This window comes from Periplaneta americana, chromosome 7, assembly GCF_040183065.1.
Source record: "Periplaneta americana isolate PAMFEO1 chromosome 7, P.americana_PAMFEO1_priV1, whole genome shotgun sequence".
In the NCBI taxonomy this organism is placed as follows: Eukaryota; Metazoa; Arthropoda; class Insecta; order Blattodea; family Blattidae; genus Periplaneta; species Periplaneta americana.
The window spans coordinates 57,431,001-57,454,453 of record NC_091123.1 but is presented as its reverse complement, the minus strand read 5'-3'; the positions used below and the strand labels follow the sequence as shown (position 1 = coordinate 57,454,453).

The following is a 23,453-nucleotide window of genomic DNA, read 5'->3' as shown; positions in this document are numbered from 1 at the left end:
TTTTTAGCAAGTCAAACAGTTGTTACACTATCACAAATGATACCACTGAATTTTTAGACACACATCATTTTGGCTGTCTTTGCATATGCACTTTTGATTCTAAATCTTTCAAAATAGGAACCGAATTTTCCACGACCGGTCATAAATTGAGTGATGAAGAAGTGGGGTGAAAATTGACTGCAACATAATCGGTCTTAAGTCCCGTGCCGTGGCATCGTGGTCTAAGGCATCCTGCCTAGGACTTGCGTTACGGAATGCGCGCTAGTTCGATTCGTCATGGAGGAAGAAATTTTCTCATGAAATTTCGGCCAGTGTATGGGACCGGTGCCCACCTAGCATCGTGATGCACTTGGGAAGCTATGATAGGCAGTGAAATCCAGTTGCGAATGCCAGCTATAACGGCTGGCGGAATCGTCGTGCTAACCACACATTACCGCCATTCTGCTTCAACATGTGGGCGTGAGGTCAGCAGCCAGCTGGTCGGTCTAGGCCCTTCACAGGCTGTAGCACCACGGATTATAGTCAGTCTTATACATTAAGAAAGAATAATTTTTTCGTCACAGAGCCTTTAACACTAAAGTATTTATTAACTGGTACAGTATTTATCTGTTAGGAATCGAACTTGTGTCACTCAATAAAATTGTATGTGATGACATAATCGTTTATTTTCACGTACACTACTGGGTGTTCATTTCAAAGTGTGTCATGACGTCACTGTTGTTGGGTCACCAATTTGAAGCGAGTTTCAGTTTATATGTTAGAGAAGTTGCCTATTATTTAAGGCGTTCTTCAATCTGAACTTGAGAACGTGTACGGTATAACTTGAACGTCGTAGCAACAGATGGCGGTCTGTACGGTCTGTGTGCTACCATAACCTCTTTCGAACTGTGTTTTGCGCCGGCAAGTCGTACGCAGGGTATTTGTTATCATCGGTTGCGTACGGTAACATTCCACAACACAAATCAAATGCTCCGTGTCCATGTTGACCGTCGAAGTTAATGTCAACAAATACGTAAGTAATCGTCTAAACCCTCTCCCCATATCCCGACAGTACGTATTTCCAAACAGTTCACATTCCTGCCACTACCGGCGTTACCATACGTATCGGCACGTACTCTTCAGAATGAACGCCGTACTTGCTAGCCAACTTCTCTGCCTCTTAGATTATACACCTGAGCTGCGGAAGTGTAGGAAGATTGAATTCTCTAGGCTCATCAGCTAGCCACATGACGGCATACAGCGAGCCAAGACACATTTTTGAACTGAACACCCAGTAGAGTCTCTGTCACTTATTTTTCCTTGACTAGCCTTCATTATGATTAAAGTGGATGAAAGAAGCAACAATATATCGTAATGCACTTGCTGAATTCTTGTGCCATTTTAGCAAAATAGCTACCTTCTCATTCATTGCCTTATGTGCCAAAATGTGACAGAACCCATTAGTCAGCACAGTATATACAATACGTATTTTTCTTATGTTAAGTTCTGAAGATATTTAATGGTTTTAAGTTTTAGTGGATTTCAGTAAAACGTGCTTCCTTTCATTATTTTCTATTAAAAACTCAAATTTGTTGCCTTCAGTAGTAATAGGGGCTAACACCTATTGCTACTATCTATAATATTTTCATGTTATTGACATGATACCGGTAAAAGATTTATTATTATTATTTTTTTTTTTACACATTATGTGGGTGATCTTGGGCTTGAAAAAAGGTAATACAAATTCTTGGCATGTATCTTCCTATGGAAAAGTTGTAAATCCGACGTTTCAGTGTCAGGTACGTGTCACATTTATATAAAAGAATGTTGTCTCAGAAAGAGAAATTTCTTGATAAAATGTATTGGCCGCTTGTCACATGTGTCTTATTCATCTTTGCTAGTCATCATTCTCGATTTGCCTTTCTTCCTTCAAAAATTAATTTTCTTTATATTAGCAAACTAATGAGCAGGACAAAGCCAGTCGAAAAATGGATTAACCATTAAAAATACACCACATAAGAACTAATGCTAGCATGTTCTTTTCATTTTACAGGTTCTCTGTCCTCTTTTATTTCTTATAGGAAGTTACTTCCTGGCAGATCAACCATTTGAAGACTGCAGAGCCCTAAAATTTTGGTCTTTATGCATTTTAGCTTCGATGTGCGGTCAGACTATGGGCTTTGTAACAGGGGCAGCATTTAATGCACAGGTAAGTACAGAAACATATCTAGTAACTCCATTACATACTAAACCTTATGTGTACAGTAAGTACAATATAGTCATTAATTCACAGTGTTCTGCCCAAGGCCAGGTCTTTCACTGCAAACCCAGCTTTCTACAGTCTTTCCTATTTTCTACCTTTCTCTTCGTCTCCTCATATGACCCATATATCTTAATATTGTCTATCATCTGATACTTCTTCTGCCCCGAATTCTTCTCCCGTTCACCATTCTTTCCAGTGCATCCTTCAGTAGGCAATTTCTTCTCAACCAGTAACACAGTCAATTCTTTTTCCTCTTTCTGATCAGTTTCAACGTCATTCTTTCTTCATCCACTCTTTCCAACTTTGTTTCTTATTCTGTCTGTCCATTTCACATGCTCCATCCTTCTCCATTTCCACTTTTCAAATGCTTCTAGTCGCTTCTCTTCACTTCGTCATAATGCCCATGTTTCTGCCCCATACACTGCTACACTCCACACAAAGCACTTCACTAGTCTCTTCCTTACTTAGTTCTTTCTCCACAGTCCGCAGAAGATGCTCCTTTTTCTTGGCCATTACTATTCTCCTTTCGACTTCTTGGCAGCATGCTTATAGTAGCCATGTATTTGAAGCTTCCACTTGCTCCACTGCCTTATTTAGAATTCGCAAGTTTACCTTCTTTACTTTTCTTCCTATGACCATGGTCTTCGTCTTGTTGGTATTTATCTTCATCCCATACTATTCACAGCTGTTATCAGAGTGCGAATTAAGATTTCTGATCGGAGGGGAGTGGGAGGGATAGAATTCTAGATGGAGAATACCATACATAAAATTATTATTCTCATTTGATAGGCTCAACGCTTGGTCACACTGAGTTGCTTTCTTGCATCTTGATTATAATAATAATTATGTACATGAGCAGGCTTAAGATAAGATGTGTAATTCCTAAGTTATTGATTGTTGTCAGCTTACCAGTGATGATAATACAGTGCATCAATATTATTTTCTTTCCTTACTTAATACTGTACTTTATAAATTATACTCGTATTAAAACAATTATATTTTGTGAGGGGAGGATAGAAGTTTTCCCTGGCAGGGATGTTAATATGAATTTATGAGAGGGGGATAACTTTCCAACAGGGAGGGAAATCCCAGTTAATTAGCACCCTGGCTGTCATTTAGCTCCAGTAGCATATCCCTTAGTATCATCTCCTCTTCTGCTAACAACGAAGTACAATATCTACCTATTCAGTTTTCATTTTCAGCACTAACACCACCACCGCTACCACTTCCACCACCATCATTCCTACCACCTTCACCATCATCGCTATTATCATCACAATCACCATCATCCATACGTTTGACTGCCCATGCCCAATCCAACGTTCCTTTGGATGTCCACTGCTGCACTCATAGTTTTTTAATATTTGTAGCAGTCCTAATGTGTCGATTCACTTTATGTGGGAGATTTTATGTTTTTATTTGATTACTTATCTAAAAAAATATTTAGTTCCTGTCGAATATTTATGTATCTTTTGTATTATTTTTATCTATATCATTCTATAGTTTTTACACTCGGAAAATAATAAAATGGAGGCATGAGCTATTTGTATCACTTGAAGTAATGTATAATGAAAAGTACGGGTAATAATAGTACATTATGCAACGAGCCTATAATAATAGTAATTAAGAAGCGAGTATGGATGTTTATGAAATGAGCGCAAGCGAGTTTCATAATTTTCATACGAGCTTCTTAATTACAATTATAGGCGAGTTTCATACGACTTTTTATGCTCGACCATTATTTCTAACTTGAAATTATTCAGATGTAACTTATACATTTTATTTGTATCTGACAAGATCGGAAGTGACCTTGTTCTAGGTCGTGAATTGTGAGATGTGCTCAGACGCGAAAGTATTGATTTTTTTTCCGAGGAACAATAATGTCATTGACCTTGATGTAATCCCGTTAAACTTGATATAACCTTGATTATTGAATTCGACATTGAAAAACGAGATGACAAATTGAATTTATTTGAATATTATTTACAATTAACGTTAATTATTATAGTGACAGAACATAACCTTCTGCGACAGTATTGGATTTCCAGCCTCCGTGACTTTTCGCTAATTCTCTTTCGATTGCATATCCGAGAATAATCGATACTTGCGGGTTTATAATGGTACAAAGCTGACTTGTCATTGGCTGAACACCTGTAAGCTGAGTTGTCATTGGCTGAACACCTGTACTTTAATGAGTAGGTGTACTTTAATGACATGTATTAAAGGACTGCTACCAGGTGTATAATTACTACATTTCGGCATGGTCGAGCATAAACAATATAAAAATACTAATAATTACACTTTAATTGGAACAAGTACGAGTACCTATTTTTTTACATTTTATTTTGTTTTACAGCTCGGACTTTTTGTGCTAATTGCTAACAAGATACCCATGATGCTCTTCTCTGGATTTTATATACGACTGGAAGATGTGCCTTATGGTTTAAAGTGGCTCACATATGTCTCATACACACGATACATCTTTGAAGGAGGTCTTGTTTCTTTGTATGGTGACAATAGACCAAAATTAGATTGCTCCAAACCTTACTGCCATTACAGAACTCCATCCAAAATACTGGAGGATTTTGGTATGTCTGATGCTACTTATGAAGGTGACATGATAGCAATTGGAGTGTGGTATATTTCATTGCAAGTAATGTTTTACTTAGTTTTGAAATTGAGACTATACATGTCTAAGTAATGGCTCTGTTTATAAATCCAAAAATGTCTGATATAGATTGTGTTCTTTGATATGTAGGACCTATTCAGTGTCTATTATCTGATGATTGCCATTTTGGATCCAAAGTTTCCAGATTTAAACTCGGTCAGAGGTATTCATTTTTAAGAAAGATAAAAAGCCTTATTGGCGGTCAGATTTGCGGCACATAAAAACACTGCCATTAAATAAGAGGGGCTTTGATAAAATTTCCTACAGTTTTCCTGCTACACCGACAGCTATCTCTGCAGGTCTTATGAGTAGAGCCCGGACTTTATATAATTACATATTCTATTTCTGTATATTATGTAGTTAACTGTAAGAGAAAAACAAAAATGTTGGAGAATCATACTAATGATTCTACATCTATGCTCCCATATGCCTCATGGCATGTGTTAGAATACCTTGATTTTTTTAAAAATATTTTACATATTTTGAAGTATGTAACCTATTTAAAAAAATAACACAAATAAATAAATAAATAAATATATCGTCGTTGTTCCTGCAATAACTCCTATGTGTAAAATATAAAATCTTTCAGTAGGAAGAAAAACATTTATTCATCCTATGCCAGCCATATATAGCAGACTGGAATTTTTACATTTTCGAAACAAAGAAATATAATTACATATAGGAGATTTTATTTGCTGTATCACTATTTAAGTTATTTAATAGGGCAAAAATCTGAAAATCAATAAATATGTCACATAGGAGTTATTGCAGGAATAACGACGATATGCATATTTTTACCATTTTATTCTCTATCTCCTAATTACGAGTACTATGAGTTTGGGAATTATTTATACTATCTGTCCTGCTATCTTTCATGCATGCACCAATCAAACTTATGTTATTTTTTGCGCAGAATAGATTAGATTCTAACAACTTTAAATTGGGTTAAACAAGGTCCGTCTATGCTTATCTTTGAAACAAAACAACTAAAAGCTATTTGTACATATTATTTAACAAGTTTAAACGTTTTCGACTCTACAGAGTCATCATCAGAAAGTTACGCCGTAGAATACATAACAGTACTTGCATCAACGCCGCTGAAGAGTTTCATATTGCTTGGGCTTGCAATTCAGGCATATCGCTTCTAAACGAACAAGTACCCAACTTACGAAATCAACTTTTTAACATGAATTTACACAACCCACGTGCTCCTCTATCAGGCTATAACCAACTTTCTCCCCTCATACCTTCCGCTAGTACCTAATCAATTTGTAAATTTTGTAAACGAGGCATCCCCAACAGTTGCTGTCTAGCTGCCAAAGACATCGGAACTTTCACCGTGATCCTCAATTGTAAGTTTGCTCATCATCTTACAACCAAAACTTTAGATAACATTTTTGATATATTAATTAATTATTTTATTTATTTCACCTTATTAACTTTGCACTCGTATTGATTTCCTATACATGTACTGTATATTTAAACTTATTACAGCAACTGTTTCGTGCGCTTACGTCCATACTTCGCTTAACGAAGTCTGAAATAAGATTGTACTTTAGTTTATTTTCATTCAGGCTTATATACTACTTCTTCATATTGTACCATTGTATTTCGTAACTTGTGCGTTTAACCTGTTATTGTTCTTACATCATATGATTTGCATATATGTATGATACAATTCTCATACAGTGTTCCTTGTTTGCAGTTGTGTTTTAATTCTATGCACAAGGTACTGCACTGGAATTATGTGATCCCCTCTCACAGACTGTTCAACAAGCTGTAGTTCCATCTTCGTTTTAACATTATACTGATGTAATAGCTCACACAAGCATTTTATTGATTTTATATTTTAAATTTTTTATTAAATGGTGATCTTACTCGTGTTAATTGTGTAAACCTTGTGCGGCTTACAGCTGTTTCGGTGCTTCTTCACACCATCCTCAGAGCCTCAGAGCTTACACAATTAACACGAGTAAGATCGCCATTTAATCAATTATTTATATTCAAGTGTTAAAAGTACCGTAGTGTACAAAAGATTCAACATGGATTTAAATTTTTATCACCTAAGATTTTATAATGGTATTTCATAACTATTGTTTGTAACGTGTTTAGTTTTACTAGTGTTATATACAACAGTAAATCACATAAATGCACATTCAATCTTCTATCTATTGTATGTATGTATATATTTACACTGCACCTGGTGGCAGTGGTATACACAATATAAACAATACTGTACACAATAAAATTACAATACACAATACAATTATACAATACAAATACAATTATACAATACACAATACAATTATATACACAATACAATAAGAATACACAATACAATTGAGCACAATAATTACAATTAATAATAATACATAAAATAACCTAATTAATAAGTGAACCTAATTTTACAATACAACCTACATATGTATAGGCCCTACCTAAGTTTCACATTGGTACTGATAATAGTCTTTCACTTTACTCTCACCTCACTCACTGTAGTGGCATAACTTACTGATGATGACTCTGTAGAGTCGAAAACGTTTAAACTTATTAAATAATACGTACAAATAGCTTTTAGTTATTTTGTTTCAAAGATAAGCATAGACGGAGCTTGTTTAACCCAATTTAATACAACTGCTTATCAGACTCAACATGTGTTTTAAATTCTATCAACTTTGTTACAAAATGCATATCCTTCTGTCATGTTGATAGTCTATATACCCGTTACAGAGTAGAGAGATTTTCACAGCTAACACACATTTAATCACACTGATGAGTTCAGAATTTATGGCATATGGTTCAGGGCTGATTTTATGCATTTTTGTATACGAACAATTTTAATAATTGTATTTTATTATGCGAGAACTGTTTGTAGAAAATTAATAGTAAATCACCTGTGTCCAAAAATAATAATTTTGGATTTAAAATGTAAATGTAATAAGAGACCATTATATGAGTTTTTAGGCTTTCATAGTGACTGTGTTCAGAATTATTAGGCTTCTGGGTATTCAACCATGTCCTGGAACTTAACACTTCCAACGTTTCGGAACTATGTACAGGTTCCATCATCAGGGCAGATAGGTAAGACCAGAAGGGTCACCTTCGTTATGCCAGACTAATCTGGACAACTGAGTTGATGATTAGCTTGGTGTAACAGAACATGTATATGTAGTTTCAACACGTTGAAAATGTCAAGTTTCAGGACAGTGTGGAATACCCAAAAGCCTAATTCTGATAAGAAGGGACCAATTGGAAAGAAGTTTTTATTCTTCAGTTTTGTAGGGTAAGGTAACTGTATACAATTTGTAACAAGCAGCAATAGCTCTACTTATATAACCACCATAATAGTACATTATGCAACGAGCCTATAATGGTAGTAATTAAGACGCGAGTATGTTTGTTTATGAAACGAGTGCAAGCGAGTTTAATAATTTTCATATGAGCGTCTTAATTACCATTATAGGCAAGTTTCATACGACTTTTTATGCTCGACCATATTTCTAACTTGAAATATGGTTATGTAAGTGAGGAGCGGAACTGACCTGAATTGTGAGATGTGCGCAGACGCGAAAGTATTGATTTTTTTCCGAAACACGAATGCCATTGACCTTGATATAATATAGAGAATAACATGAACATTAGGCTTGATATAACCTGGAAATTGATTTAGAATTGAAAAACGAGATGACAAATTGAATTTATCTTAATATTATTTACAATTAACGCTAATTATTATAGTAACAGAACATAACCTTCTGCGACAATATTGGATTTCCAGCCTCCTTGACTTTTCGCTAATTGTCTTTCGATTGCATATCCGAGAATAATCGATACTTGCGGTTTTATAATGGTACAATCAGTACAATGGTGATTTCTCATTGGCTGAACAACTAAATTATAATGAATAGGTGTACTTTAATGAGGTGCATTAAAGGGCTACTACCAGGTGTATAATTACTACATTTCGGCATAGTCGAGCATAAAATATTATAAACTAAACAGAAGCGGATATTGATGTTTGTAAATTAATCGCCATAAGATCGTGGAATGGCTGATGGCTTATGAAAAGAAAAATATTGTCCTTGTTCTCTTCTTTCTTTTATGTGGTTTTATTTATTTAAAAAAATATTATCTCAGCTTTAAAACAATTACTTCAGTATTACTGTATAGCACCTTTTTATTTTGTTACGTGGTTATAATGGCAGCTAGTTAGTATCCTTTTTCAAGCACCAAAACTATTTCTCAAACCAGGATACATTAGTGATATTTTTATACTGAACTATTCAGTTCATGTGTTAATATTTCAAGGGTATAAGCAAAGAACAATCTAAGTCACTTTTCAAAGTTTTGAGTAAATGTCTTATTAATGTTCAAAACCTTGTGGTACAGCCAATAATATCCATTCAACATAATTATTTTCACCATTTAATGAGAAAACATTTTCTCATAACAATTACCGACCATAATAATGAAATAAATTTTTGCATAGCTTCCAGAGACAACAATTCCCTTCTGTGTAAAACTATTACGCCAGGTGCACACAGAATCAGACGCGACACGGCACAGTGTGACGTGACGTTTTGCTTTACAACGTCTCGTGACAGCTTCACATGGTCTGTTCGAGACAACTGATTTGCTGGCTGTGTGGGTTTGGAAAACTGGCCTAGGCTAGAACATGGCGTCAATGAAAGAGGACTGCCTATATAGGAAATTCTATTGTGTTTGGTTATTATTTCCCAAGGACGCCTATGCATAAAAATCTATACGATTGAAAGAGTTTTAAAATTAAATAATACGAATGTAGTGCACAAACGTAATTTTGTATGTTTTATGACTACTTCACGACTCACAATAAAGAAAAATAATATATTTAATCAATAATGAGTGATGGTATAGAGCAGAGAAGTAGGCCTACTACAAATTATTGTTATCAATTATTATTCGCGTAGTGCTTTCACGTCATTTGCAATTTCTCACACATTTTTAGAAGCCACATTATTGTCGTGATATTGTTTCAAAGATTGTACAGAATGTATCTTTCCTATACTAAAACAATTAATTTATCCCAATTGATCTCCATTATAAATAATGTGCATTACACAATAATAGTATCTGTAGATAAGGAAAGCGTGCAATCATAGCCACTACTAAGGCAAGCGCAGCTATCAGACTATCCCCTCGCGACGAACTTCAAGCAGTCATTCGATGATGTCTCCCCTTGTCTCCTCGTGTCTGCTCGCGACCATCGTGCCACGTCTGATTCTGTGTGCATCACATCATAAGAAATCGATGGGAGACAAGTACCAATAGACAAAATGTCGCATCACGCCATGTCTGATTCTGTGTGTACCCGGCCTTACAATTAATTATAACATTACATTATAAAGAAAGGGTGCCGGTACATTTCATTTAAGTACTAGTGAATTTTGTTATACATTTACTCACAACAATGGCCAGTGATAATAATGTGAAGGTAAAGTCAAACCTATGACGGGCCAAATCGACCCAGAGAGTGGCGAGAGGTTAAGGCTCCTATCTTTACAGCCAATAGGCACTTAATGGCAGTAGGGATGTGAGTCTGCCACCTATACCTCCCAAGAAATGCCCCTGGTACTCCTTTCTGTTAGAGGCTGAATAGATTCCAAGGTCATAATGCGTCTGGATAGATTAGATCAATGGAACAATCCATAACACCATCGGGAAACGAACCCGCGAGCTTCCAGGTTGCAGCTCTATGCAACGATAATAATAATAATAATAATAATAATAATAATAATAATAATAATGAAATAAATTTTTTAAGGCTTCCAGAGACAACAGTACCTTTCGCTGTAAGATTATTATAACATTATTTTATGGTGAAAGGATATATTTAAATTAAAACTATAACATTAATAATAATAATAATAATAATAATAATAATAATAATAATAATAATAATAATCTGTGGTGCTACAGCCCATGAAGGGCCTATACCAACCAGCCGGCTGCTGGCCTCATGCCCACATGCTGAAGCATAGGTGGACGATCATCCAACCAGAATGGAGGTATCGTGTGGTTAGCATGATGATCCTCCCAGCCGTTATAGCTGGCTTTTGCAACCAGATTTCGCCACATTTCATAGCTCCCCAAGTGCATCATGATGATGGGTGGGCACCGGTCCCATACACTGGGCGAAATTTCATGAGAAAATTTCTTCCCCCATGAGGACTCGAACCAGCAGGCACTCAGTAATGCGAGTCCTAGGCAGGATGTCTTAGACCACGACACCACGGCATGGGACAAACTAGAACATTACATTATTTTATATTCACTTCACTAACTAATCTGTAATCAATAAAACAATTAACACCGCAGCCTTAGACTTATTGTGCTCATCCCTAGATCCTAATAAGTTGAATTCCTAAATTATGATTTTTCTTTCTGTTTCAGTAACATTCAGGAAACATTTGAAGCATTGACACTAACAGTTTTTCTTCTACATGATTCACTGCACGAATTCTTTTATTGGTATCTGCTATTTCTTTACATTGAGCTTCTTTTCTTTTTTGGTTTAGTTGTAGAAGCTGTTTTTCTTTCTTCACATTCTGAATCACTCACTCTTAAATACATTGCTCCTACTAACAAACACAATCTAGCTAATCTGGCAAATTTAATTATACTGTTTTCTATAATGTTTGATTAGGACGAAGTAAAATAAACAATGAAGAGTTTCAAAACTACTGTTGTAAATTAACAAGCCACCGGCGTGGCTCAGTCGGTTAAGGCGCTTGCCTGCTGGTTTGAAGTTGTGCTCGGGCGCAGGTTCGATCCTCACTTGGGCTGATTACCTTGTTGGGTTTTTTTCTGATGTTTTCCCCAACTGTAAGGTGAATGCCAGGTAATTTATGGCGAATCCTCGGCCTCATTTCGCCAAATACCATCTAGCTATCACTAATCTCATCGATGCTAAATAACCTAGTAGTTGATACAGCGTCGTTAAATAACTAACTAAAAAAATTAACATGTTCACTAAAGAAACAACAGCGACAGCTATTTATTTTGGAAATTGCTGACAGTATTATTGCTACATTAAGCTGACTTGAATTGTTCTTTAATATGAGCAGCTGACTTAGATTAATCTTTCATTGTAGGCCAGATTTTAAAAGCCATTTTTAAGGGACCAGGATTGTTTTTCGTAAACTTTAATCTGTTTCGTATTATAGATCAGACCCTAAACTAGCAATTGGCAGCAAAATCTCAATTTTCTTTCTTTTTACTTAGATTGTTCTTTGCTTGTACTCTTCATTTGTTAAATGAAAACTGTTTATACACAATATTGTTATTACCAGTATTGAAGTTATAGTTATAGAATTACAGAAAATAAATGTGATATTTTATTACACAACACGTATTCAATTCACTGACTTTATTGACATTGGTACAAAGTAAATGTTTTCCACGTATAAATGTTAAAGGAACATGGAGAATGTGGAGGCAGGGGCTCCAAGTTTTAGGAACCATGAAACGAGGTGAGTGTTCATCATCATCATTGAAATTAACAGTGCGTATGTATCATTACAATTCAAACATTCAATAGAAATTTTGTTTCTTTTTAATATAAGATGAGTGTTTGTACTATATTCGCCTCCTTCAAACAAGATGTTGAGACCTTCTGAGTCCATGAAGGAGTCTCAGTTTGTAAAATCAGGAGATGAGGAGACAATGCCAGAGCTAGTGTTTCTTTCACGCAGGATGCCTTGGTTGGACACCCATTCTGTCTTGGCTTCACTTTTTGTTGTAAAAACTATAGGTACAATTTCAATTTACGAGCCTTTTTAATTGCACATGCTTTTTATAATGGTTAAAAAGTCATTTCGTGTTCTATACTAATAATGCTCAACTTTGTCAGTCGCTGTTGACCTGTTGAGTTACAGAGATACCGGTAATATCAGTACTTTTTTTTAATCAATTTTAGTTTGCTAAACCTTTTCTCATTTGGGACAGTTGCAATTGGCTTTGTAAATAAAATTCTGAGAACAGTGATTATATTAGGGTATAAATCTTGAAAAAATAACCGTTTTCGTTTTCAAGTATAAATCCATCACATGATACTTGAAGATCATCACTTCGAGAATGAATTCATTCTTATCAATATCTTCTTTAAGATGGTCTGGATGTCTATCAACCAATCAACTGATGCTGCAGGATGTTTCTTTGTCAATGTAATAGTTGGTCCATGAGATCTATCAGCAACAGAAGAAAATTTCAAAATTATGTTGCTGTTCAAAACAGAAAATGCCTGGAAAAAATAAACAGTTCAACTATCGCACAAATTATTTATCTTCATTCTTGGAAACACCTTTTTTAACACTTGTATAATAATTGTATAATCACTGATGAACGTTATTGAACAAGTATTAACTACTTCACTTTGTTAATATTGTAAATTACCTGGTTGACTAGATTCGACGTGGTTTGTGTCATCTTCACCACAAACACAAACCATGTCGAAGGTAATTTACCACAAACATTTACAATATTAACACAGTGAAGTAGTTAATATTTGTTGAATAACGTTCATCAGTAATTATTTATCATTTTACTGAAATTGTTATAGCCCAGAAACGTATTACTTTTCATCACAAAGATCTGTAAAAAAATTTTAGCTCTCCTTTCTGAGATGTTTCACGTAATATGTTATGTTGAGCACATGATTTTGTCAGAAAAGGTGCGATATTGTTTTCAGATGTTGATAAATTTATCTCGAGTATCAATAAGGTTTTTCTAGAAGCTTCTTCAACACTCTAGATATTCATAGACTTCACTTCAGACCTACCCTTACCCATTTTAACAAAACTGAGAATAAATAATTGATTAAATGGCGATCTTACTCGTGTTAATTATGTAAGCATGTGCGGCTTACAGTTGTTTCGGTGCTACTTGACACCATCTTCAGAGCCTTCTGTGTCTCGGCGCCATCTCAAACACCAAAACAGCTGTAAGCCGCACATGCTTACATAATTAACACGAGTAAGATCGCCATTTAATCAATTATTTATATTCAAGTGTTAAAAGTAGTGTACGAAATATTCAACATGAAAAACTGAGAAATTTTTTTTTTCGGCTGAGTATAATTGTAAGCTTAGTTGTAAGTTAAATGCTTTTGAGGAAGGAAGTTTTTCATTATCCAGAACTGAAAAATGACAAAAATCATTGGGGTTAACTTTGATTTTCAGGTAGGTACCAGTAATCACCTTACTTGGGGGTGGGGGAGGGGGGGAAGGACAGTCACTAATATTGATGAAAATAGTGGAAAATACAAAGATACAAAGCAAAAATTGGGAAATGTGCATGAGAAAATGGTTCAATGATGAGTGAAGAATGTAAAAAAGTGCTCTCTGAAAATTATGATTTAGACCAAATTATAAATATTTCACAGTCCATTGTGTAGGAAGCCATACTTCTCACCAATCTAGCACAGCTGATTGTGTGTCAGGAGTTTTAATCGAGAGAATTGGTGCAAAAATCAAATAAGTCCACTTATGGTCAAAAATGAGTTAGAGCAGTGGTTGTCAGCAGTTGCTGAAATGTGCAAAGGGTACGCGGTACCGTCCCGTGTGCACCGTCGTGCAGCAGGGAGAGATAGAGAGCATACCCCCTCGCAGCTACGGAGTATATCATGGTGCACTGCGTTTTTTGCGGGTAAGACTCTAGCCCCAGCATGCTCTGTGCTGACAACCCCCGAGTTAGAGCATGCATTATATTATGTACTCGTCAAAAAGAAAGTTTGGAAGCAAGAGAATTTTGGATTTTTCCTTCTTTTATAAATAAATTATGTTATTCCATTGAATGTACAAATATCTTACCATTCTATTGAATTAATCCCTTTGCTATGGTCACCAATTTTGATAAAGAAACCATAGTTGCAGGAATTTTTTTATAATACTGCATACTACACCATTTTCTTTTTTGTAACTGTATGAGTCTAGGAAATACCGTTTCAACGAATTACTGCTCGCTCACCACCGGCAATAAATATCTGCCTCGAGTGCTGTCTTGTCGCTTTCATTTACTACCTGCCTGCCACTGACCGTAAATATTTACCTCGTCTGCTGTTTATAATCGAAGAAACAATATTTGTAAACAATACATTTGCTAAATATTCGTGTTGGAGAAGTTACCGCCGAAAATTCGCATTGGGGAATAACAATTCGAAAACTGAAGTAAGTGATAACATAGCCCGAAACATGCATGAATTACACTGGTGAGAGAATGCACCATACTGCATAATACTCCCAAGAATGCAGCAGAGAGCCATACAGATCGCTGTTGGTAGACCTGTAGTAGTTTACTTCTATCAATACACAATATCAGAGGCATCATTTAGGGGAGAAGGGGAACAATTACCTCTCCCCACTCAGTTTAAGATTGAAAAAAAAAAATTGAGAAATACAGACCGAGAAACAAAATTTGTGCCACCTGAATTTTCCAAGTTCCAGTTATAACGTGTTGCTCATGCTCAATGCTTACTGAACATTTTGTTTCTGGGTCTGTACTATCAAAGGAAAAATAATGTGAGAACTGTACTTTTAATATAAAAATATTTCACTTATAAATAAAAGATGAGCTGGTTAATAACTTTGCTCAAATTAAACCAAGGTGTTACCCTTTGCTACATTAGTGGTTGTCACCTGTTTTAAATAAAAGTATAATATTTTCAATTGAAATTAAATTTTTTTTATCAATAAAACTGTAAGATGTTTATTTGTTTGCACCTATGTCATAGTAACAGCAAGTGCATGTAAATTATATATCGTATAATTAGGATAAGAATTTAAAAACTAGGTATTTGTGTGGAAACTGTAAAGTATGGCAAACCTCACCATAAAACAAAAAAAAAAAAAAAAATAAACTGTGACATCAGCTCAAAAAATACTTAAGAAACGAAGAAAAAACAATTAAATTCAAAATAAAAATACGTTCTGTCCATCTGATATCATGGTTTAAGACTTTTTTTATGGTCAAGTTTACTCCAGTTTACGGTATGAAAAATAGCTAATTTCAGAGGAAATAGGGTGCGAGTACACCACGAGATGTATGCTTGAATTTCTTCACCAAAAGTTCTTACCCCTTCACGATATTAGGCCTAAACAGGTTTTTTCTTAAAACAAAAGATATTTAAGTGATTCTGACAAAAAGGTGAGTATGCCTGAAAAGACAGGAGTAAAAGATTGTGTGCGCATTATTACCTGCAGTGAAGAAGGTCTAACACATAAGCTGATTGCCCTTCGTGTTGCAGCTAGTATAGCGATGTTTGAAAGATCTGGAAACGTGTTTGTATTTGAAATGGTAGATACAAATGGAGTAGCAAATAGGATCCGAGAAGTTCGAAAGTAACCAATCAAGCTGAAGACGTGTAATTGAGGGTTTCTAATTTGTAGGAAGCCAAAGACCAGTGCTACGAAGTGCTTATCTTTGGACCACTAGGAAGCTATATAAACTGCCAGATCATTAGAAATCATCTTCATGGGATGAACATGCATGCAAGGTGCCCATGGGGTATACCTACACTTAACCGTCATCATGTAGTACGTTTTAGATGGCCAAGAGAGCTTCAGAGATGGAAGAAAGAGAAGTGAGAATCTCTGCTATTCACAGGTGAGATAGGGGCTTGTCTAAGACTTAATTTAGGAAGAGTTAGAATCCGGAGAGTGCCAAGTAATACAGTCAATGGCTGCCATCCCATAGAATACTACAGAGCAGGGACGTCGCTAGGGGGGTGCGAAAGGGTGCGCAAGCACCCGATAAAAAATCGGAGCATCCCTTTTCGCACCCCAAAGGGCAATTTATTAACAAAATAATGGGCATAAATTATTTTGAAGAATAAAAACAAACAAATAATTTCTTCGATGTGAAAAAGCAACTACGTCCCATAGTGTATCATAATGGATGTGATTAGCAATAATAATAATAATAATAATAATAATAATAATAATAATAATAATCATAATAATAATAATAATAAACATATGTATAGTATGCGCGCAAGTGCATGAAAGAACATTCTGGATTTTTTATGTACCACATTTTACAGCTCGCACCCCATCTGCACCCCCCTTGCTCTGATCCTGGCGACGTCACTGCTACAGAGGGAGGTAGCAGTATCATGTTTGGGGCAGGCATAATGCATGGCTTAAGGACGTCCCTAGTGTCCATGATAGGAAATATAACTGCAATCAGATACTGGGGAGAGATTGTCCAGAGCACTGTTAGCCCTGTCGGAAACATTTTATTTATTTAGTCTAATGACAAAATGAATATAATCATAGACTTTGTAATAATCTTCAGGCTTCAGAGTCTCTTGCAGTTTCAGTTCTGTTTTTCTGAAGACTGACTCACATATTTTCAGATGATTCTTTTCCATATATTCCCGTTGGTTCCAAAGGTTTCAATATGGGTCTTCTGCTATTCCAATGTGGTGTAAATGTTATTCCAGAAAATCATTCAGTGGGAAGGTGGCCACTGCCTCAGTCTTGGGCTAGCAGGTACAGATATTGTTTTATGTCTGCACTGCTTGTGTTTGGCATCAATCTTTGTAGAGTCTTTTAATTTTAATTTTTGCTGGACAACTGTTGAATTTCTGTGCCCTTTTTAGCAATTTGCTTGTTAGTTTCCATATTTCTTTTCTTATATGGCATACAAACTAATAGAAAATTCAGTCAGTACAATTAATTTTCATGATTAAAAAAACTCAGAAAGTGTCATTCTGGACTTAGGTTTTTGAAGCAATGCCTTCAAAGAGCGATTGAGCTTCAGCCAATGCGCATGCGCGTCACACGGACAACCTCACTCTTTTCGATCTTCGCTTGTTTTTACTGTACTGTTCATATAGTTCATGCCATTATCACCAGATGGTGGTTAAGTTTCTGTTCATGGTAGGTTTTTAGTCTCGTCACAGCGATGGACTTTATTAAACTGTCGGCCTTCAGAATGCTTAAAAATGTAATCCAGCAGAAACAAATAAAATCATTGTGTTCTCTGTACTCGTATTCAGAGAAACAATGCATACATTGGTTTTTTAGTTATGCTAGTGCAGGTAGAACAACATAACCTCATATTTCAGTTGTCACTGATATACAGTATTTACGACATACGGTACGAAATTAGTTCTGGTCATCTTCTACGAGTTGACATGTTACTGTGAATAATTTATTGTTGTGTGCGTGTGTGTTATGTGAAATATGGAACACCAGCAGGAACTTCAAAAATTGGAGGGACTTCAAATCTGTCAGCAACATGTCAACATTGAATTCAGGAACCTAACTTACTCTGTTCCGGAAAGTAAAGGTGACGTAAACTGATTAGTTTCTTTATAAGCGATTAAAAGAGGTACCTATCTTAATTGTTTAATAATTTTTGTCAATAGGACTATGATAAAAATAGCACTTTTAATTGAAAAATAATTAAATTACGTAGGCTAATTATGACTAGCTAAATCTCTTTTTACGCTTTATTGACATAAATTTAGTATTGGACGTGTAAGGATATCATTCTTAGACACAGTGTCTGTATTTATAATGATGTAGGTAAAAAATAAGTAAATTAAAAAAAGTATAGATCCCATAAGCATATTACTTGATTTTTAATGTGTAGTATTATATCGCTTTCCAACTAAGTCTGTGGTTTGATTCCCGACATGGAGATACCTCCATTCCACGGTCTGGGTGTTTGTCCTTGTCTTCTACTTGTCCTGTGACGTCTTTGCGATAGCCTCATTCATTCATTCATTCAGTGTTCTGCCCAAGGGCAGCCTTTTACTGCAAACCCAGCTTTCTCCAAGCTTTCCTATTTTCTGCCTTTTCGTTTCCTCATAATATGATTATGATTATTATGGTGCATATAACTTAGGCTATCTTAATGTCGTCTATGATCTGATATCTTCTTCTACCCCGAACTCTTATCCCGTTTACCATTCCTTCCAGTGCATCCTTCAATAGGCAGTTTCTTCTCAGCCAGTGACCCAACCAATTCCTTTTCCTCTTCCTGATCAGTTTCAGTAGCCTATCATTCTTTCTTCACTCACTCTTTCTAACACAGCTTCATTTCTTATTCTGTCTGTCCATTTCATATGTTCCATTCTTCTCCATATCCACATTTAAAATGCTTCTATTCACTTCTCTTCACTTCGTCGTAATGTCCATGTTTCTGCTCCTTACAATGCTACACTCCATACAAAGCACTTCACTAGTCTCTTCCATGGTTTTTTTTTTCAGAGGTCCGCAGAAAATGCTCTTTTTTCTATTAAAAGATTCCTTGGCCATTGCTATCCTTCTTTTGACTTGTTACTTCTTATAGTACCTACATCCCAAGTATTTGAAGCTGTCCACTTGCTCTACTGCCTCATTTAGAATTCGCAAGTTTATCTTCAGTACTTTTCTTCCTACGACCATACTCTTCGTCTTATTTGCATTTATCTTCATCCCATACTTCTCAAAGCTGTCATTTAGCTCCAGTAGCACACCTTTTAATATTATTTTCTCTTCTGCTAACAACGACATATCGTCAGCAAATCTTATGCACTTTATTTTTCTTCCTCTTACTACCACTCCTCCCATGTTCTGAAAATAGTTATTTACTAAATCCTCCAAGTAGATGTTAAACAGGGTAGGTGATAAAGGATATTCTTGACCTACTCCTCTCCCAATTTCACTTCCTTCTGACATTTCTTCTCCTATCCTGACTTTTGCTCGTTGTTTCATATAAAGATTACCGAACAGTCTTCTCTCTTTCCAGTCCATACCAATTTTCTTTAGGATCCCCATCAATTTATCCCAATCCACTCTGTCAAAAACCTTTTCTAAATCCACAAGTAGGCCTACTACATACACTTCTTTGTTCTTCTCTAGGTTCCTTTCGCCGATTGTCCATAGAAATCCAGTTGGATCTCTCGTACCTTTTCCCTTCCTGAAGCCAAACAGTTCTTCTTCCAACTGTTCTTAGAATATAAACGTCGATTCAGTATTTGCAAGAGAAACTTCTCTGAGTGCGATATTAAACTGATAGTTCTGAACTCCTTACATTTCTTGGCATTATTTTTCTACGGTATTGGAATCAACACTGTCTCTGTAAAGTCTTCAGGCCATTCGCCTTTCTCATATATTTCGTTGCATAATGATAGAATTTGCTTCTTATCTTCACCCAAGCATTTTACTAATTCAATGGGGGTTTCATCAACTGCTGTTGCTTTCCCATTCTTCATTTCTCTAAGTGCTAGTTCAACTTCTTCCCTTAAAATAGGAAATCCTTTTTCGTCTTCTGATACAGCTTCTTTGTCTTCTATAGCCAAGTTATCTAGACGATTCGCTGTCTCATATAACTCTTCTACATATTTCGTCCATCTGTTCAGTATTCCTAGTCTGTCTGTTAGTTCATTCCTGATTTCGTCCTCTATCAACAACATGGATTTGCTTTTCTTATTTGTGAAGTCCAAACATTCTACTTCGCAGTTCATTAAATCATATCTTCCTTTTCTCTCTAGATCCTCTATTTCTTTACATTTCTCTTTCATCCAGTCTTCTTTCGCCTATTAGTTTCTCTTAGTTCGATATTAAGTTTCCTGTAGTTTCTTCTACCTTCTTCTGTATTGATATTTTTCCATTTTCTCCTTTCCTCCATCTTCTTCAACATTTTCCCTGTGACCCAAGGTTTTTTAATTCTCATATCTTCTGTGTATCCCACTGTTTCTTCTGCTGTAGTCTGTATAAAGCCTTTTAAATGAGTCCATTACTCATTACTATTCTCAGGTGCGGATTCTAATGCAGCGCCTTTCTCTTGAAAATTTGCTTCAAATTTTCTTCTGTCTTCGTTCTTCAGTTTTTCCATGTTCAATTTCTTTGTCACCTGTCTTCCTCTAATCTTCTTCAGACGAATATCTACTTTGCCTATCAGCAGCACATGATCTCAGTTATTATCCGCTCCTGGTAGAGTCTTCGCATTTTTTAAGCAATTTCGGAATCTTTTCTTTACCAGCATATAGTCTGTATATCTTCTTTCGTCCCTTGGACATGTCCGTATGTATCTTCTTCGTTTATGTTGTTGCCATAATAATGTATTCCCAACAATCATTGCATTTCTTTTACAGAAATTCACCAAATATTCTCCTCTATCATTTCTTTTTCCCAATCCATATTTTCCAACTGTTCTTCCATCTTGTCCTCCTACAACTGCATTCCTGTCGCCCATTAGCATTATGCATGCTCTCTTGTCCTTCTCAACTATCTCTTCTATCTTGTCATAGTTTTCTTCCACTTCCTCGTCTGCTAATCCACTATGTGGCATATAAACTTGCATTGGCACTAAGTCCATTTTCTTCCCTTGTAGTCTCACCATTATCATCCGGTCATCTACATAACGCACTGATAGGCCTATCACTTTATGTTTCACACGTGGTCCCAGTAAAACATCAACACCATGACTTCCTTTGCACTCACCATTTGAATAAAACAATCTAAATTCATCACTCACCACCACAATTTACCCACCTCACTTCTGATTTTCCCATCACATCCACTCTGTTTCTTCTCTTTGATTCTTTCAAGTTTTCCAACGTACCTGCTTACAGAAGAGTTCTTACATTCCACGTTTCAATCCTCAATCTTCTTTTCTTCTCTCTGTTGGGTTGCTTCATAATGTGCCCTTCCACAGCATTCTCCTCCCCAACATCCGAATGGGGGGGGGGGTAGTTTACGTCCGGAATCTTTTACAGCAGAAAGACTCATCTTGCCATGTTTGCAGTTTTTCTTGGGAAAGAAAAATGCAGTAGCTTCCCGTTGCTTTTCGCAAACCACTCTCTCTTTCGCATCCTAAAAAGATCCAAGGGGCCCCAGCGTGGAGGTGAGGAGAGTGGATTTGACTATAGGTATTAAAATAGCAGATGAAGGCAGACACAGAAATTTTCTATTTACGTGGTAGCCTATAAGAAATATTCTTGGCTAACAGGGTGCTCTGAGAGAAATAAGTGATATTGTTTTATCTGTATTCTATTTGGAGGTGAAAATGAGTGGTCATCATCTTCTTGTGGGGTCTGTTACAAAAAGTTAGGCCTATTTGACGTCACTCAATTCCTCTCGTCCTCGAGAGGTGATAGGCAGCTGCAACGAGGACCTTGGTAATTCATATAGATGTTCACACCTGTAGAGTAAAGGCTGATTCACAATAAACCGGGAACGAGAACCAGAGTGAAAACGAGAAGCAGAGAACGTGAATATGAAAATTTTTTTATTCACAATAAACCGAGAACATAGATGACTGTGCATGTCAATAACGATATGTAAAGTCGATATTACGCATTCTGATGTTATTTGTGTATAATTGTGTTCTCTCATGAGCACAAGGCAGCCAACATAAACACAGGTTAACCAACTTCAAAATTTCAACGGTACTATAAATATGCCCATGCATCTTTATTATCACAACCTATTTTAAGTCTACCATAACGTAAAATAATTAGAGAAGAAACAATTGTAATAGAACAAAAATGAACACAACAGTAGTTATTGAATTGAAGCATGAATATGTAGTGTGTAATACAGCCAATACAGTAATAAAATATGATTCACTTACGATCTGTGTTCAAAGATGCAGCTATTGAAAGCCACGTTTTCTCCTTCATTTTCTCATCTTTATACGAGGCGCGCCGTTTATCATAAACGTGAGGATTTTCCTCAATACTCAATATTCGAATCTCATCAAATAAAACTTGCTCCATGATGCACACCACAGAACAAAATAATGCATAGGTTATGTCACGGTCTTCTTGCTACAAAATATACGACGACAAAATAGCTTTTAGATGACAATAGAATGAATCTAGTGGCTGTGATCAGAAACGTGAACGCCAAAGTTGAAACTTGGCCAACTCTCTGTTTCCGATCCCGGGCTCCGGCAAGCTTTTCGTTAATTGTGAATGCTCACATTTAAATGTACACATTTTAACAATTTTACCGTTTTCGTTTTCGTTCCGATTCTCATTTGCGGTTTATTGTGAACCAGGTGGCCCGGATTCGATTCCTGGTCCGGGCAAGTTACCTGGTTGAGGTTTTTCCCGGGGTTTTCCCTCAACCCAATATGAGCAAATCCTGGGTAACTTTCGGTGCTGGACCCCGGACCCATTTCGCGGCATTATCACCTTCATCTTATTCAGACGCTAAATAACATAAGATGTTGATAAAGTGTCGTAAAATAACTACTAAAATAAAATAAAAGTAACAAAAAAACCGATTAACGTCTGCTCTATAAAAAGATGAAAGGTGAGCAGATTTTTTTCAGCCTATCCAGTATTTACACCTTAGCTTCGCCACTGGATGTTACATGTAGATGTTAAATTCTCTTCGTTTTTTCGTAAAAATCACTTTGACATCATTTTTTTCATGGCGATAAGTGTCAAGGTACAGATTTTTGTTATTAAGTTATATAGTATTGTAATGAAATTAATTTAGGTAGGTATTCTTAAGTGGTCTTAATCTTGGATCCTTCATTTCAAGCATATTAACGAAATGTTTG

The 23,453-nt window shown here is 35.9% G+C and overlaps 2 protein-coding genes across 5 annotated transcripts in view; both read left to right on the top strand.

The window, feature by feature from the left end:
* Window positions 1-12,297, top strand: part of LOC138703122 (ATP-binding cassette sub-family G member 4-like) — a 118,840-nt gene extending 106,543 nt beyond the window's left edge. The window contains exons 10-12 of one of the 2 annotated variants that reach the window (XR_011332974.1): window positions 2,033-2,188; window positions 4,599-5,027; window positions 5,064-12,297. Coding sequence is in view for 1 of the 2 variants with exons in the window: in XM_069830718.1 (XP_069686819.1) it covers window positions 2,033-2,188; window positions 4,599-4,943 (501 nt within the window). In the remaining variant the exon portion in view is untranslated. Of the gene's footprint in view, window positions 1-2,032; window positions 2,189-4,598 lie in introns of both variants that reach the window. The other variant, XM_069830718.1, reaches the window with a different exon arrangement.
* Window positions 12,298-17,793: 5,496 nt separating this feature from the next.
* Window positions 17,794-23,453, top strand: part of LOC138703121 (ATP-binding cassette sub-family G member 1-like) — a 74,051-nt gene continuing 68,391 nt past the window's right edge. For 2 of the 3 annotated variants that reach the window (XM_069830715.1, XM_069830714.1), the window contains exon 1: window positions 17,795-18,239. In XM_069830715.1, coding sequence (XP_069686816.1) covers window positions 18,134-18,239 — 106 coding nt within the window. In that variant the 5' untranslated portion in view covers window positions 17,795-18,133. Of the gene's footprint in view, window positions 18,240-23,453 lie in introns of all 3 variants that reach the window. The other variant, XM_069830716.1, reaches the window with a different exon arrangement.